We start from the raw sequence: 17,522 nt of genomic DNA on the forward strand, positions 1-17,522 counted from the left end.
GACACGATAGCAGACCGCAAATGTACGCTTTCCTTCACATTCAAGTCCTGCCCTACATTTTTTATTTTGTTTGAGAAGCCATTTCACTTAGGCCTACACATCACAATAGGAAAGAAAAGACTATCACATCTTCTGTTTCATGCTGACTTTAAAGTAACAACTGCATATTTTCACTTTTTAAAAAGTAAGCATATGCAAAATCACACAAATACATCCCCTTCCCTCTCCGTCAACCCCCCCCCCCCCCCCTGCAGTGTCATCTCCAAGGTTTGAATGTTTATCACCAAATTACACATGGCTCTATAATCTTGGAGTTGAATCAACAATCATTCAGGGCCAGAAAAGGAGAGGACAGGGCTAATCGATTCTCAGTTAGCAGCCATGTGGTAATTGTGGAGGTATCAGCCTCCCGAGGTGAACTGCTGTGAGCTGTAGTCTCAGAGAGAAGTCCACAAATGACTCCAGCCCTTCAGGGAGAACGTGTATAGAGCCTCAAATGGGTGGATACACAAATGGCATACATTATTTAGTGCTGCTTGTCTTCAATGTGTGAATTGTCAGCCGGTTTTCCAGTTAGACTAGTAGTTTATGACATTCCACATATAAGACTGTAATTTATAGTTTAATGCTTGTAGGGAGACTTAATATATTCTATAACATCTCCATCAGTGTTAACCGGAGCCACCAGTGACATTTATTTATGTTGTGCTCCCTAAAAGAATCGTACACTTCACCGCTGCCGAATTTCTATTTAATTTGACTTATGAGATAATGTAGCTGATGCCAATGCAAAAACAGCCTTTAAAGGGGAAATTATTTTTCCAATAACTTCTCAATTTATTATTTCTCTGCTGAAAGAACACTTTCTCGCTCTATTAGTCATATAAGATGCAAATGACGCCAGACAATGTGGAGTCTTTCCATATTCAATTTGTCATATCAATGCCTTTACATTAGGGTGTTTTTGAATGGTTCTGTAAACATTTCATTATTCTTTTTCTTCTGGTACATTCTCTGTTTGCCTGTTCAAAACTCACCACCACAGTGCTAATGTGTTCCCGGGGTGTTGCTATGCAGTTTCTAGGATGATTACTAGGGCGCTGGGAAGTGATTGCTTATTGGCTCAAGTCAAACGACCCCGTGCCCAGTTTTCTTCGTTATTGTGGTCTGTTGACATCCTTACATATAGGTGTTGTTTTCAGTGCAGTGTTGAAGTGTTTACAGTGTTGAAAGGGCAGGTCTGCTCCGTGTAAAGTCCTCATTTGGCATTCATGTCTTGGGAGGCCAGTCTGTCTCTCTCTCTCTCTCTCTCTTGTAGGTTTGCTCTTGCTCTACACTAGAAGTAAACAGCAGCTTTGATCAATGATTCCGCCGCGCTCTCCTGCCTCACACATCCACTCTCCGGCAGATGGTAGACGTGGAGCAAATTTACTACAGCACAGAAACCTCAAAGTCTTGACTTTAATGCACTCTGTGGCGCCCTCAGACCAAATGTTCGATATCTAGACCTAAATCATTTTTAAAGCGCAGTATATGAAGGCCTGTTACTGGGAGGCTACTATGAATCTATGTATTATTAATGATACTACTGTATATCAGGTTTTGTGATAGAAATGTATGTGTGATGGTTAACACCACATAAATATAAATTAAAAGTTATAAAGCTCCTTTTTTCAATTTCACACATCCATGTACAAATTTGCATGAATGTTTCTGCGTTTACAGTATGCATATACATTCAACATGAAAGTCAGGCTGAAATTTCTATGCAAGTAGAGATTTAGCACCAGACACCTCTCAAAAAGAGGTTGTCAAACTTGTAATGATCAAATTTTTCAAGCTGTTGAAGTATTTTTTGTTTAGATGCAATGAGCTTTGCTTCTCATGTAGCCACTGCTTGTTCAATGTGTGGTTCATTCCTGTTCTTCACATCATGTAATTTTTTTTTTTTTTAGCAAAAACACTTTTTATGTTAGCACCAAACCACTGAATGTATTGTAAACTCTTTATTTTATAGACTTTAGTTTTACACATACAAATAAATTGGGTGTCGGCACTAGGGATGTAAATTGTAAATTTACACAAATTCCCATCAATCGTCATTTAAAGGGATAGTTCACCCAAAAATGCTCTCTCTGCTTGGTTACAAACATTCTTCAAAATATCGTATTTTGTGTTCAGCAGAACAAAGAACCTCATACAGGTTTGGAACAACTTGAGGGTGAGTAAAATGATGACAGAATTTTCATTTTTGGGTGAACTTTCCCTTTAAATTAACAATCATTTAATAATTTAATCGTTAGCCTTAAAGGGGACCTAATGCTATTTCATGCATTCTGACTTATTTACACTGTTAAAGAGTTGAGTTACACTGTTAAACATCAACCACAGCGAGAGCGAGAGCACGTCCATCAACGAACTTTAGAAAGATTTGATGATGGAGAAAATCCTGAGTAGCGATGCTCAAGTTGCTGTTTCTTTTTTGTTGGCCATGTAAGGGAATTAATTGTTGTTACTACCACTCTCTAAAACTCACTAGTATGAGAGTAATTTACTTAAAAATTCGAGATGATCATGCTGAACCATGTCGATAAATAGCAGCGTAGAGTCTAACACCATTGTGGTATCGATACTTAAAGGTAGTGTAAACAATTTTTGAAGAAGCTAGCAATAGCATGCTAGCTTTGAAAGCATAAGATCCCACCCTTCAGAGCGTCTCCAAAACCACACCCCCTTCAAATCACAAAAATGTGTACAGCAGGGAGCAAGCAAAAGTCTCACGAGCGACGGCATTAAACTACCTCATGTCTCAAGGCACATAACATTACGATAATACTGAACATAAACAACTTAAAGAGCAATGACTGTACTGCAGATTCATTCCGCCATTGATAGGGTTGACATTGAAACAAGTCAAGTCAAGTCAAGTGAACTTTATTTATATAGCGCTTTTAACAATACAGATTGTTTCAAAGCAGCTTTACAGTGTTAAACAGGAAAATAATGCAGCATAATTTTATTCAGCCGTCTAGCCATTCTGGAGAAAAAATGTCATCAGTTCATTTCAATTATCATACAGTGACAGTGTGGGCTTTAGATTAGTAATTAGAGCAGTAATTTAGTTTATATGGTTAATTTAGTTTAATAATTAGATTTCGATATTTAGTTGAAAAATTTAGAAAAATTTAGTGTCCCCAACTGAGCACGCCAAGCCAGAGGCAACAGTGGCAAGGAAACCAAAACCCCATCAGGTGACCTAATGGAGAAAAATAAACCTTGGGAGAAACCAGGCTCACAGAAACACATAAATTCATGTCACAAACCACTCCATGTATAACGTCACGTTTTTTGCAAATTACGGTAGTTAGCTATGGCGTGAACGCAGCATAAGCTCATTGTTTTGGTTCAGGAGGAACTGTATAAGGCGGCTGCTGTTTCGGTGACTGAAGTCTGTCTAACTCATAGCATGAAACGAGCTGATGACATGCGATGTCTGTGCAGTGTGCGGAGGTATGGAAATACATTTGTTGACAGGCAGGTAGGACATTGCATCACTGCATTTGGAGTGAATTAAATGGCTGAATCCGAAATTGCCCCTATACCCTTAAATATGGCACTATTGGAAGGGACAGCCATTTGTAGTGGTGTCCGAAACCATAGTGTACGTTATTGAGTGCACTCATTCTATCCCACATTGCACCGCAATAATGAGTGTACAGCCGACGTACACACAACGGCTGTCCGAATTCGCTCACTTGTTTTCATTGACTCCATCAAGTGAACTGTATTAGTGGACTAAAGTAGGGAATAGTGATTGAGGGTTTAGGGGGCGATTTCGAATTCAGCCAATGATTGGACTAACATTTTATGGTCCATTTTATCGTCCCGAGACGATATATAAATACATTTAGACCAATTAACTAGTGATTGCTATCAGGATGGGAAGATACTTTCAACCAGAATGACAAAAAATGTTTCTGGAACAAGTTAGCATCAAAACAGTTGATGCTAACACTAGCTAAATAAGTGATAGCGCCAGCGTGAGTTCTACCAGGAAGACTATAATGCCACGTTCATTCATAATAATCACTGCTTGACACCTGTAGTATAAGCACTGAATGTTCTGTTTCACATTCGCAGTTGATGACGCTGACGTTCCCCTACATCGATCTTCAGGCAGGATCAGCCTAATCTGCATCCCCAGGATTTGGATTAAGGATGGTGCTTATGCCAAAAAACTTTTCTATAGCTCACTTCCATCTGTTTATACTTTATGGAATAAATACTATGTAAACGTTCACCTGCCTTCTGAGTCTTTATGGTAGAACTACTGAATTCACCTTTAAAGGGTCATACATTTTTTAGTTGTTTTGTCATCTAATCGGCTATAGAAATTAAGTACAGCCGTCCCATGGTACAGAATTACAGTTAGTTATAGGGTTTGGGGTTTAAGGTTAGTTGCACGTGCAAAGTAATTATTCATAATTTACTGTTATTATGTACAGCAAGGACACTGTGCAATAAGGTGTTACCAAATTGTATGATTCATTATTATTATTATTTAATTTATACTACGAAGTAAAATGTTTCCATTTTTTATTTTACTAGCACTGTGTAGGTGGAACCACCCTTTCTACTTGTATTAATATGCCACATTTGAACATTTATGTCTCTTAATATCTGTAAGAATTCAGTCACTTCCTTCTGCACGACTTTTAGGTTGTACAAATGTCAGAGAGCCCTGTTACTGTGCTCCATTGTGAGAATTTAAAGCTGGAATTATGAAGGAGAACATAAAGTCAGCACATACAGAGACAGCCCTGACCTTGAAAAGCTAGTTAGCCCTTTCAATGATCTTCTCGCTGGTTCAAGCCATAGCATATCTTTCTTTCTTTCTTTTTCCATTTTCCCAGCAAAAGAGAACTGCTTTTAAGATTATCTCTAGGCACTGTGTTCATTAACTGTGCACTCCTTTACTGGAGTGCAGCCATTTAATTTCTGGCTAAATGAACACATCCATTCAGCATGATTGAGAGAATCTGAATCATTTGGGATGCACAACATGAGATGCATCGCCACAGACATGCAAAGGACAGTGTGTACCGTCATCGCTTAAAATTAATTGATGGCAGAAGAGCTGCGATGTCCTCCTCTGTCTGTAACATCCTCCAAATATTACAGAGTAGCACAATGTGATAAGCCTAAAGTACAAATGGAATACAGTAATAGCGAAGCATGAGAGCAGCACGGTATCCTGCTTGCTCTAAGCTCCGCCCCTGGCTCCTCCTCTCTGCCTTCCCTTTGGATTAATTATGCAGCTCACTGCAGCATTTTCAGTGGTGCCTGCAGTTTGTCCTGCCACAACTCCCTGTTCCTCTCTCTCTTCCTCCTCCTCTTTCTCTCTTTCTCTTCTCTATTCTTACCGCCTCTATTCTTGGAGGTCTAAATTTGATTAAATTCTTCCCCCCTCTCTCTCACTCCCTCCCTTAATTCTCAGTAGTAAGTATACTATACCAACTGTCAGAATTTGATTGATTGACAGGTGGGCGGGACTTCCGGTATAGGGGGCGGGACTTCCGGTATAGGGGGCGGGACTTCCGGTGTAGGCGGGACTTCCGGTGTAGGCGGGACTTCCTGTATAGGCGGGACTTCCTGTATAGGCGGGACTTCCTGTATAGGCGGGACTTCCTGTATAGGAGGGACTTCCTGTATAGGCGGGGCATCCGGTGTAGGAGGGGGCTTCCTGTATAGGCGGGACATCCGGTGTAGGAGGGACTTCCTGTATAGGCGGGACTTCCTGTTTAATAAATCATGTGATTGACATTAGGTTTTGATGTTTTTGACAGTTGGTTTTTGACCTATTGTCATAATAAATCATGTGATTGACATTAGGTTTTGATGTTTTTGACAGTTGGTTTTTGACCTATAGTCATAATAAATCATATGATTGACATTAGGTTTTGATGTTTTTGACAGTTGGTTTTTGACCTATTGTTATAATAAATCATATGATTGAATTGACATTAGGTTTTGATGTTTTTGACAGTTGGTTTTTGACCTATTGTTATAATAAATCATATGATTGACATTAGGTTTTGATGTTTTTGACAGTTGGTTTTTGACCTATTGTCATAATAAATCATATGATTGACAGTAAGTTTTTGATGACTTTGACAGTTGGTTTTGATGTCTTTGATGACTTTGACAGTTGGTTTTGATGGTTTATGACATTAGGTTTTTTTGTTTTGATGAATTTGACAGTTGGTTTTTTTGTTTTGAATGCGGTATAATAAATCATGTTATTGACAGAAGGTTTTATCTTTTGAAGTCGCTGTTATCAGAAAATTCCCCGCGCAGCCCAGAGCAGCGTATATGAATGGGGCAGTGTTGTGAAGTCTGTCTCCCACAAACATCTGTTCTTTTAAAACAATATAAGCCTTACAAAATGCAATCAGTTAAATGTTTAAACACTGAAATGTGTCTGTGTGTGTAACAGGCACGGTCTTTATTTTTTCCAATTACAATCTTTTACCAGTAGTACATCCGTAGGGAGTCGTCCTGATTGTGACAGTCTCAAGTGAAAAGCATTCAGTAGCCCCCAAAAGGCCATGGTCGGTCATGAGATAAGCCCCCAAAATGCGTAGTGCAATGGCGCCATCTATTGGACACAAGCGTGTTTTTCTCCATTTTTTACCCCATTACAAATGTGTATATATGTGTGTGTGAGGGGAAAAATGCATAATAATACTGAACTTTTAGACCACAGCATCTCATCATCTCTCTCCCTCATCAAAATGCAGAACGGTGAGTATTTTTTCTCTATATTTGATGCTATAATGTTATACAATGATGCTTTAAACATGCAATGTGCTATTGATGTGATTTATCAACTATAACTAACATTAGCATTGAGTTATTGATGTTTTAAACATTCATGCATGGGTACAGTGTTTTAATCATTGAGTCATCTTTGGTCTATCAGCTATAACTAAAATCGACATTATTGTTTTCTAGTCATTTATGCATGGGAAAAACTGTTTTTCTGAAGCAATGTTTTATTTTAAAAACAATCTTTGTCAGGAAAAATGTCTATTTTAGTCATTCATGCTTGGGGTACAGTGTTTTATTTTTAAAAAAACAATCGTTGTCAGGCAATATCTATTTTTTTCATGATGGCTTTAATCATGGCTATTGTTTTTCCATCTAAAATATATTTTTTTAGTCATATCCGTTTATTATAAATGTTTTGCAGGATTGTTCTACCGTAATGATGTATTAATTATTATTGTTTCTGTACATAAAGCAATACGTAATGTTTCTTGTTGTTTTTACCAATACGAGGCCCCGTGGCTTTTATTATGAAAAAGACAGAGCTCCCATAACAGGAAGTGTCCCGGGACAGTTAGCAGCTATGCTACGATTCTGTTTGCTATGTATATTTTTCAAGTCTGCATGCATTAAATCGGCTCCCCGTCGTAGCGTTATCCGTGTATTTTTTATTAAAACACCATCGCGTTACTGTCGGTCCCCCCATGACTCAGAACCGCCCTTGTTAGGAATGCATGGTTTAGCTTAGCAGCGCGTGCTACGGTGCTAACTGCTCTTAAATGTGCATGATATCGTATATCAAAAACTAGTTTTGATGTCTATCTGTTTCGCAAGGCGATCGATCTGTTATTTGATATAGTTGCAGATTATTTTAAAAAACATAAAAGCTTGAGTTTAGCCAGTGTCTTCAACACAGCATGTTACTGTTACGGGTACTCTCCGGCGCCATCCGGTGTCCCGGAGTTAAAACTACATCCAGTTATGACACAATGGTATGCTCTCCGGTGCCACCCGGTGTCCCGGAGTTAAAACTACATCCAGTTATGACACAATGGTATGCTCTCCGGTAATTCTGACGAACCCCATCCCAAAACGGTGTTCCTCTATCTACATGATAATCACTATTATATGATCATGAATCTGACAGGCTTCTTAGGTTCGCCATACGTCTGTCAATTTTGTTACAAAAGTTACAGCAACCGCAGAGACCATCAATGCAAGCACGTCTGCAATGTCTGTTTTGACGCCGAATGTCACAGGTTCCCTAAAAGAACCATACATTGTCCCGATTGTTTGCGCTACTGTAAATCGAGCTATTGCTTCGAAATGCATAAAAAGAACCCTCCTCCCGGTCAAGAATCCCCCTCCTGTGATATTATCAAATACTGCAAACTATGCAGGCTGCGTTACTACGTTAAAGCGGGTGACAAGAAAGCAAAACACATATGCCCGACGGACAAATGCGTCCACTGTCGAGAACATCTGACGGAACACGGGACGCACCAATGTTTCATACAGCCCCTAGAGCCTAAGGAGCCATGCGAGAAATATATTTTCTACGATTTTGAAACGCGTTACGAAAACGGGCGCCACGTGGCTAATTTTGTTTGCGCAATCACTTTCAAAGGGAAGAAATTTACGGCGGAGGGTACCGACTGCATCGCTAAGCTAATCAACCGCTTCAGAAAACCCCGATATAATGGCTACTGCTTCATAGCTCATTACGCCTCCAGATTCGACTCCTTTCTGATTCTCGAGTATTTTTGCAAAGCCGGGATTGCGATTGAGGTCATAATGCAAGGCTGTAAATTAATTTACATGTACGACGAATCGTTTGGCCAACGATACATCGATAGCTACTCATTTTTTCCAATGGCCCTTGCCAAAATGCCCGCGGCGTTAGACTTGGCGACGACTGAAAAAGGCCACTTCCCCCATCTTTTCAACAGGGTGGAAAACGAGAACTATGTTGGACCATACCCCGACAAAAAGTTCTACAACTACGATAACATGTCGGATAAAGCCCGTGAAAAGTTTGATGCATGGTACAGCACGGTTGAGGGGGAGCAGTTTGACTTCAGGCAGGAACTGTACGCGTACGGGGTTAACGACGTCGTCTTATTACGCGAAGGCTGTATGAAATACCGTCAGGCGTTCCTAGAATGCACCGCAATTGACCCTTTTGGGTTCACGACGCTCCCCGGCTGTTCGATGGGGGTCTTCAAAACCAATTATCTCGGCAGAAACACCCTCGCTCTCACGCACAACAACGCGTACATCCATCAGAATAAGTCCTACTCAAGTGGCTCGATCGAATGGCTCGAGTATGTCAAAAAGACTCGAAACGTGGATGTTCACCACGCCGTAAACCACGGTGAAGTATCGATCGGTAAGTACTTTTTAGATGGCTTCTACCAGCAAGACGGTGTGCAGCACGGCTTAGAATACGCGGGGTGCATCTTCCACGGTCACTGCTGCCGCTTTGCACCCCATGAGTCACACCCCTTGTCGGGCGTACCCTATGGGGCTCTCAGGAGACAGTTTGACGATAAGATCGAAATTCTGCAGAACGCGTACGGTTTACAAGTCGAGGTTCTTTGGGAATGTGAATGGATCAAAATGAAAAAGACCGACCCCTCTGTGATAGAATTTATGGCCGGTTATTCAGCCCCGGAGAGACTGAACCCCAGAGAAACCTTGTATGGCGGTCGCACGAACGCTTATAAACTCTATCACAAAGTGAGCGGAGATGAGAAAATAAGGTATCTCGATTTCACCAGCCTCTACCCCTTCTGCCAGGCTAGGAAAAGCTACCCGATCGAACACCCCCAAATCATTTTCAAAGATTTTGAACCGATTGAAAATTATTACGGACTCATCAAAGCGACCGTGTACCCTCCCCGCAAATTACTGCATCCGGTTCTCCCTTACAGATGTCAAGGAAAACTCATGTTTCCGTTATGCCGAACCTGCGCTCACAATCAAAACCAGACCACGAGCTGTACCCACACGGATGAGGAAAGATCACTCTCCGGGTCCTGGGTATCCATTGAGCTTTTAAAAGCCATCGAGAAGGGTTATGTGGTAGCCAAGATTGACGAGGTTTGGCATTTTCCACAACGGTCAGACACGTTGTTTGTCGAATACGTCAAAACATTTTTGCGTTTGAAACAACAAGCGTCGGGGTACCCGTCTAATGTCGTCACGGACGCTGAGAAAGAAACTTACATTCGCGAGTATTTTGAAAAAGAGGGGGTTCAACTCGACCCCGAAAAGATCAAGCACAACCCCGCGCAGAGAGCTATCTCAAAGCTATGTCTGAATTCGCTTTGGGGACGGTTCTCTTTAAAACCAAATTTACCTGAAACAACTCTGGTGAACGACCCCGAAGATTTCACCAGAATCGTCTTCGGTAATACCGACACCTTGTCGTATTTCTCATTTGTCTCAGATGACGTGGCTCTCGTCCAGCATAAACCCAACAAAGAGGATTTTTGTAAGGCTCGCGACGTCAACGTGTTTATAGGGGCGTTCACTACGGCCCACGCCCGACTGGAATTGTACGAGTTGATGGACAGACTCAGCAGTCGTATGCTTTACTCTGATACAGACTCCGTCGTGTTCGTGTCTAGGGACGGTGACTGGGAGCCGCCTCTCGGTGATCATTTGGGCGAGCTGACGAACGAAATAGACGATGGGGATTTTATCACAGAGTTTTGCTCTAGCGGGCCTAAATCGTATGGCTTTCGCACCGCTAAAGGCAAAGTATGCATGAAAGCTAAGGGGATAACGCTGAATGCAAAAAATTCCCAAGCCATCCGCCTGGATACCCTGATTGGTCTGGTTGATAGTTATGTGACGTCGTATGATAGTACCGAATACATCCTGGCTCACACGGAAAACATTGTGAGGAATAAAAAGACTCTCACATTGCACAACAAATCAGTCGTTAAAAGGTTTAAGGTGGTGTATAATAAACGCAGACTTTTGCCCGATTTCACCACGCTTCCTTATGGCTACTGATCAGATGATGCACAGAGGATCAATGGATGCTTCCGATTTTGATTTCAGACTTCAACATCCATTTAGTTGTGTTATCTCCGGGCCTTCCAATTCTGGAAAGTCTTATTTTGTGAAACTTTTGTTGGAAAAAGGTTTGAATTTAATTTCCAAGAAAATTGAAAACATTGTCTGGTTGTATGATTGTTGGCAGCCTTTGTACGACGATGTACTTAAATTGTATGACATTAAATTTGTGCAAGGAATACCAGAGAGTCTGAATGATGATGATTTGTTACCTGTCACTAAAACAAATCTTCTCATCGTGGATGATTTGATGCAGCAAGCTAGCGCCAATTTGGAGCTTCAAAGGGTTTTTACGCAGTACGTGCACCACCGTAATCTCAGCGCTATTTATATAGTGCAAAATTTATTTGTACAGGGTAAATCCAGCCGAACCATCAGCTTAAACGCCAATTATATGATCCTGTTTAAAAATCCTCGGGACGTCAATCAAGTAGCGATGCTGGGACGCCAAATGTACCCCGGAAACACAAAATACTTTATGGAGTGTTATCACGATGCGGTCAACCAACCTTTTGGCTACATAATGATAGACTATAAAGCAAAAACTCCTGAACAGTACCGCCTCAGAACAGGATTGCTTTCCGACCGTCAAGTGGTTTACATCCCGAAAAAAAGAAGAAGAACGTGATCAAATCACTCCATGTCCGCCAGACTTTGTAAACATCTACCGGTGTTAAAAATGCTACATAAAGCATCTCCTAAACAAAGGCGTCTTATTCTACAATCGGCGTCCGACGAATTCATTTTATCGTTGTGTGAAGTGGCGCTCAACATCCTCTACGGGACGATTCCGGTCAATCCACAACAGTATCGAAAACTGAGAAAGAGAAAAGCCGAAATTAAATTTGTAGCCGATAAAAAAATCGGGATAGCGGCAAAGAAACGAGTCTTCAACCAGAAGGGTGGATTCCTTTTACCGCTCCTGAGCGTCGCCGTACCTTTTCTTTCGAGCTTGATAGCAAACAGATAGGATGGAGTATGCTGAGAAGATGTATTTAGTCCCGCAACATCAACTGGATAAGGTGAGAACCGAAAATGTTCGCGAGAATATTCGACAGAGCGTGGAAAACGATTTGGACGGCGCCATGAGAAATATCTTACTCCGCACTGATTTGAACCCGTACGAAAAAGCAAAACTTTACACAAATACCCTGAGCAGGTTTTTGACCATCGTTAAACAAAGCGATCGGGAGAGCGGAGTTTTAACGCAGTCGTTGCCCGATCCCGCTCCTAAAGATGAAGTACCGATCGCGGCTAGCGTCGAAGACGACAACGGTGCTGAGGAGCATGTGGTGGATGAAGTTCTGAAGAATGTACCTTCGAGAAGTGTGAAAAACAGCAGATACATATTAGACAAGATGTCTAAAGCTAAAGGACTAAGCGCGTGGAACGAATCGGGGGAGTTTGTGTTCAGGGGTAAAGCAGTACAAGGCTCACACATGGTCGATTTGTTAAAAAATGTCACGGCACCGCAAAAGGTTCGGGATAACCGGAGACCTGTAGGATGGTCAGAGTTTCTACACGCCTTTGCCGAATTAAACATCCCTTTTTCTACAGTGCCGAATCAACAGGTCAGGAGCATCATTAAATCTCTAAAGAGTAAACCCGACACCCCCAGCCCACCCCGTGTCAGACCTTCCAAAAGGGGACGAAGACAATCACGCTCGGTGTTTCCAGAGTCCGAAGACTCTGTGTTTAAATCCCCGACTATCGATCGAAGACAATGGTTGGAATTTTAACAAATCCTTTCATTTTGTATGTACATTAATATGTATCTTATGATTAAATAAAAGACGATTAAAAAATATAATGGTTTCAAGATTTTTATTTATTTATATGTCAGACATGTCTGCACGCAGTGAACGCAGGACAACATTGTATCAATACAAACATACGGTCTTAATCTCTTCACAAATAGGGACACCATTTTATCATTTTTAATATAATCATCGGTGTATAGTTTCATCACATGGTCATAGCCGTATCCTCTAGCTAGATGATATAGAAAAAACAGACAGTGCTGACCGCAGGTGTCCGATGAATAATCCTGGACTCGTCTCTCCGAATATAATACGTAGGTACCGTTGGCTGCTAGAAAGTCATTGATGCTGGTTGGAAAGCGATGGCTGTTGGGCGGATTGCCGAAGCTGTCGAAAAAACACGCTCCCCCGTCTTGGGTTAAATAAACGGCGACCCAGTGCTCCCCCGGCATGCTAGCAGGGTCGGTGTTCACGATACAGGCCGACGGTAAGATCCTTATGGGTTTTTCGGGTAGTTGATCGCTCGGTAGAACGCCGAGAAAATGAGTCCTGCAGGTAATTTTATCCATGATGGCGGTGAGTTGCAACGTGTTCATCTCAATAGTAGTCTATGAGTACCTGTCGGCGGTTAGACAATTCAATGATGCTGTCAAATACCGCGTAAACAATTAAATTAATGGTATTCGGTAGCGGTTTTCTGAAACGAGCTTCGACTCTGATATTCCCGGACTTGATGAGGGAAATGTGCTGACCGCACTCTTCGTCGGGCGTGAGGTTAAATGCGTAAAGCGTGTATCCGTTCAGGAAATCATCCCTGCCGAAACAGAGCGGTTGGTCTTTAAGATGTCTCCCGGTCGTCATCGCCAACTGATAATATTCGCGTACTGCCAAACCAGCTTCGAAATTGGGCTGTAGAGGCTTGGCCGGGTACTGTTGTCCGTCAACGTAGACGGCTAAGAATTCAAGGTCATAGTGTTTGAACGCGAATGGATTTTTTGCGTAGGAACCGGTGAATGCGTCGTTGTCGACCATGGCAATGACGATAGACTTTGGCAGTGTTCCTAAAAACAGATTTTCCTGATTCGAAACACGAGAGCCGGCCGGTATGGAGAACGATTTTAGACTGACCCTATCGACAGGGTACTTGGCCGTTGTCGAGAGCAACGTCTGGGCGTGAGCCAGTCTCACCGGCGGTGATACAGTAACTTTCTTGACAAATAGGGATGCGGCCACTATATTTAATTTGTAAGCCACATCGTCGGCCCTCATCAGACAGAATTCATCTTTTGCTTGAATTAGGCGTATCTTGATATCCACCCCATTTAGCATAAGTTTCTCTTGGAAGAATATATCGCTGTGTATGGGGGCTAGTAGTTCCACCTCCTTGCTTTCGCTGGTGTAGCCTGATCTCTTTGTCAACCCCGCGTTATGGCCTGCCGGGTCTTGAACGTCCATATGACCCGCCGTGTCTTTATGGAACAATCCGGCGCTGAAGACAGATTCCAACGTATCTTTACCGTAGTTGATCAGACTCTCGATGATACAGCGATAAGGGTAAGTGCTCGAACTCTGAGATATCAGACGATCGCCAAGGGTCACGTCGACTTGTGAAAACATAGTGGCTCCGGGGTAGTTGATTAGACCCACCTTGGCAGGGTGTGCAATCTCTTCCCCGTTAGGTTTCGTGATTTTCGCCCGCAGGTAGAGCATCGTGTTATTGAGATCCACATAATCATCGCCGTTGCCTGCGATAAAAAATTCCAATGGTGCAGAGCCCGATATGGCCGATAACGGTGCTACTTCTAAATAGCCATTTTTCTCAATAACTGTCTGTGTCAGCGGAACTGAAAATAAGTCCAGCTCAGACTTGATGCATTCACCCGACATGCGATGGAGTAGTGCCATGTTAGAATATGGATTTTGCGGCTCTCTTGATCGATACGTTTCGACTAACAGACCTCTTACGCTTTCTGCGTACGAGTGAGCGCTTGTTTGATCCGCGCACTGTTTTCTTCTTCTTCTTCTGTACCACCCGTTGGCCACGCCTCCTCACACCCGGCGGCTTAGACATTCTCTTACGAGCCATGACCATGAGACCGGATCCGTCTTGAGCTTTATCGTTATGCGAACGCGTCAATACGTTTGAGACGACGTCGGATACTATATTTTTAGCAGCCGATTTTAGGTGAGGTTTCGCGATGCTAAATCCTCTTTTTAACAACGGTACGGCCATCCTGAACAGACCTCTGAATAGGCCTCCTAACCCCGCACCGTACATAACTCCCGATCCCGAATACCCCGGCAAACCGGAACCGGCCTGATTTTGGTAATAGCTCACATAGTCCGCGGTATTGGACTCTCCGGGTCTATAATAAACCATTTTTTGGTTTAAAGTGTAGTTTTACGATGACTTTCCCGTAAGAAAATGGTACTTCGTGGTTTTGATCGTCCTTCAACTCTATGACGATGCTGCTGATGTGATCCTTGTTGATCGATGCGTAATGGGGGTTGTCGTATCTAGCAATGACCGCGTCGCTGCCTTTACCCGTTATATGTACACATCTCAAGAGGGGGACGTGCGAATCACCGACCGCTTGATATTGGATGATGTCCGTGTAAACGTACATTGTATAGAACCCAGCATTGATGTCGGATTGATGAGGAGCGTATGTGATGACGTCCGTAGTAAAATCGGGTTCTTTATGATAGTTTAAACCTCCGAGAGGTTTTTTAGTCATTCCTAAAATAGTGGCTAGTCTTCCTCGGAAACTCACTGAAATGTTTGGTTTCGCGACCAGAAAGACTTTGTTTTTTAATTCGTCGTGATTCAATACGGCCGCTGGTGTGATGAGTTGATTTATAGCCCGGAGGATCGGACGAATGTTTGCGTAGTAACCTCCGCTTATGTGTAATTTCGTAATGATAGAAAAACCAATATTTGAGGGGTTGCTATCCGGGGGTTTCGGGGCCGTATGTAGGATGAAATGACCATCTTCGTCATTAAAGTTGTACCAACTTCTAGGATATTCGATTTCGGCGAGCCCGACTTCCCATTGTCCTTTCAAGTCTATAGCTTTAGCCAACCTGGTTGTATAGCTGGCTATACGATTTTCAGGATAAACCGACGACGACGCATTGCACGGCAACGTGACGTAGAACCCGTGATCCTCCATGATGCTCCTTCGCTCGTATGGTCTCATCCGTTAACGACTGTGCGTTTTAAGGAGATTGCAAGTCCAGCAGAGTTTTTTTATCTATATAACTATTAAATTTTGAAGGCCATCCTAGCCATTTCACTAGAACAAGCGTAGATTTCCCCTGTTTTTTCTGACCTAAAATCTTTTCCACCTTAAAAGATTTGTTTTTACTCACAATTATTTTTTGCAACTCTTCTTCATAAAAAACCCCATCTATGACATCGCCATCATAATCCTTGAGTCTGTAGACCGGGGGTTGACGCGGAATACATGAGGATACTGTGAAAAATTCTTCCGTGTAGTTCTGCTCATAACCTTTGGCGAACGGGCCTCTCACTTTAGAAATCCTGACAACGTCGCCGACTTTGAAATTAAATACGGTCTTCTTCTTCTTCTTTATATCGCCGTACAAATTTTCAAACACTTGACCCTCATTTACTTTGTCGACGTCCACGGGTCTCATTCTGATACTTCGGTGATAACTGCTGTTATACCCCTGAATAATGTCTTGTAAAACATCAATGTATCGGCGGGAATTTGTAGCCGTTAAAAATCTCCACATGCGGCTTTTTAATGTTCTATTAAATCGTTCCACGACGCTGGCTTTCAAATCGGTAGCGGTGGCGAAGTGGTTGATGTCGTGCTTTTTCATCACATCTTGAAAATGTTTGTTAAAAAATTCCTTTCCCTTATCCGTCTGCAATTTCTGAGGTACACGACCCTCTTCGAGTATAGACTGGAACGCTTTAGTGACCTCAATGCCACTCTTATTCTTCAAAACTCTGACCCATGAGAACTTGCTAAATACATCTATGCATGTCAGTAGGTATTTATGACCGTCATTATCCTTGGCGTAGGCAGTCATGTCGACAAGATCAGCCTGGAACTGTGTATCAATCCCATACACAACCACTCTATTTCGTTTGTATTTTATAGGTGCTGTTTTGTGTAATGTGTAAGCATCCTCACCCGCCAACCATTTTGAAACCTCTTTATCGCTTAGACGGACGCCGGTATCTTTTAAGACGGCGTCTTTTAATCGTTTTTTACCCCCTAGAGAGCCGGGGTTGGACGGTGTATAATAAGCCTTTTTCATGAGCTCCGACATGCTGTCGTTTCAACCGCTGCAAAAGAATAACGCGTACAAGTATTTTGAATCAATCTTTTATTTTAAAAAATCCGTTACAGGATACATGCAAGATCTAAGTGAAATGGAAATAATACAGGTAGAGTAAAAAATGGATATAACGACGTTACAGGATACAGAGTAAGTACAAAAGGATATAATGATGTTAATATAACACAATCTAACTAAAAATGGATATAATAAGTAGCAGTAAGTAAAAAAAAAAAAAAAAAAACATTACAGGATACACAGTAGCTAAAATGGATATAATACAACATTACAGGGTAGACAGTGGCTAAAATGGATATAATACAACAGAGTAAGCTAAAAAAATGGTTAGTAAAAAATAATAATGTAGTAAATGGTTAGTGATAATGACATTACTGACTGTCTAACCAGAAAAGAAAGTCGCGACAGGCCTTCATGTTTTTGTCTAGGATGAAATCGATATACATTTCGGTAATTTTGGCAGGGTCATAATCACCATTTTTCTTTATCAACTCGGTACATACATCTGCCACGTAG

General features: G+C 41.9%; 2 protein-coding genes across 3 annotated transcripts in view; both read right to left on the bottom strand.

Moving 5' to 3' along the window:
• Window positions 1-17,522, bottom strand: part of syt2a (synaptotagmin IIa) — a 109,595-nt gene that overhangs the window by 79,556 nt on the left and 12,517 nt on the right. The gene's annotated exons all lie outside the window — the stretch shown is intronic.
• On the bottom strand, window positions 13,272-14,579 carry LOC307117270 (uncharacterized protein F54H12.2-like; the record flags this gene model as incomplete). Its single annotated transcript, XM_079802061.1, has 1 exon — window positions 13,272-14,579. The coding sequence occupies one exon, from the start codon at window positions 14,577-14,579 to the stop codon at window positions 13,272-13,274; it is 1,308 nt and encodes a 435-aa protein (XP_079658187.1).

The sequence above is a fragment of the Gobio gobio genome (genome assembly GCF_949357685.1).
Source record: "Gobio gobio genome assembly, chromosome: 21".
In the NCBI taxonomy this organism is placed as follows: Eukaryota; Metazoa; Chordata; class Actinopteri; order Cypriniformes; family Gobionidae; genus Gobio; species Gobio gobio.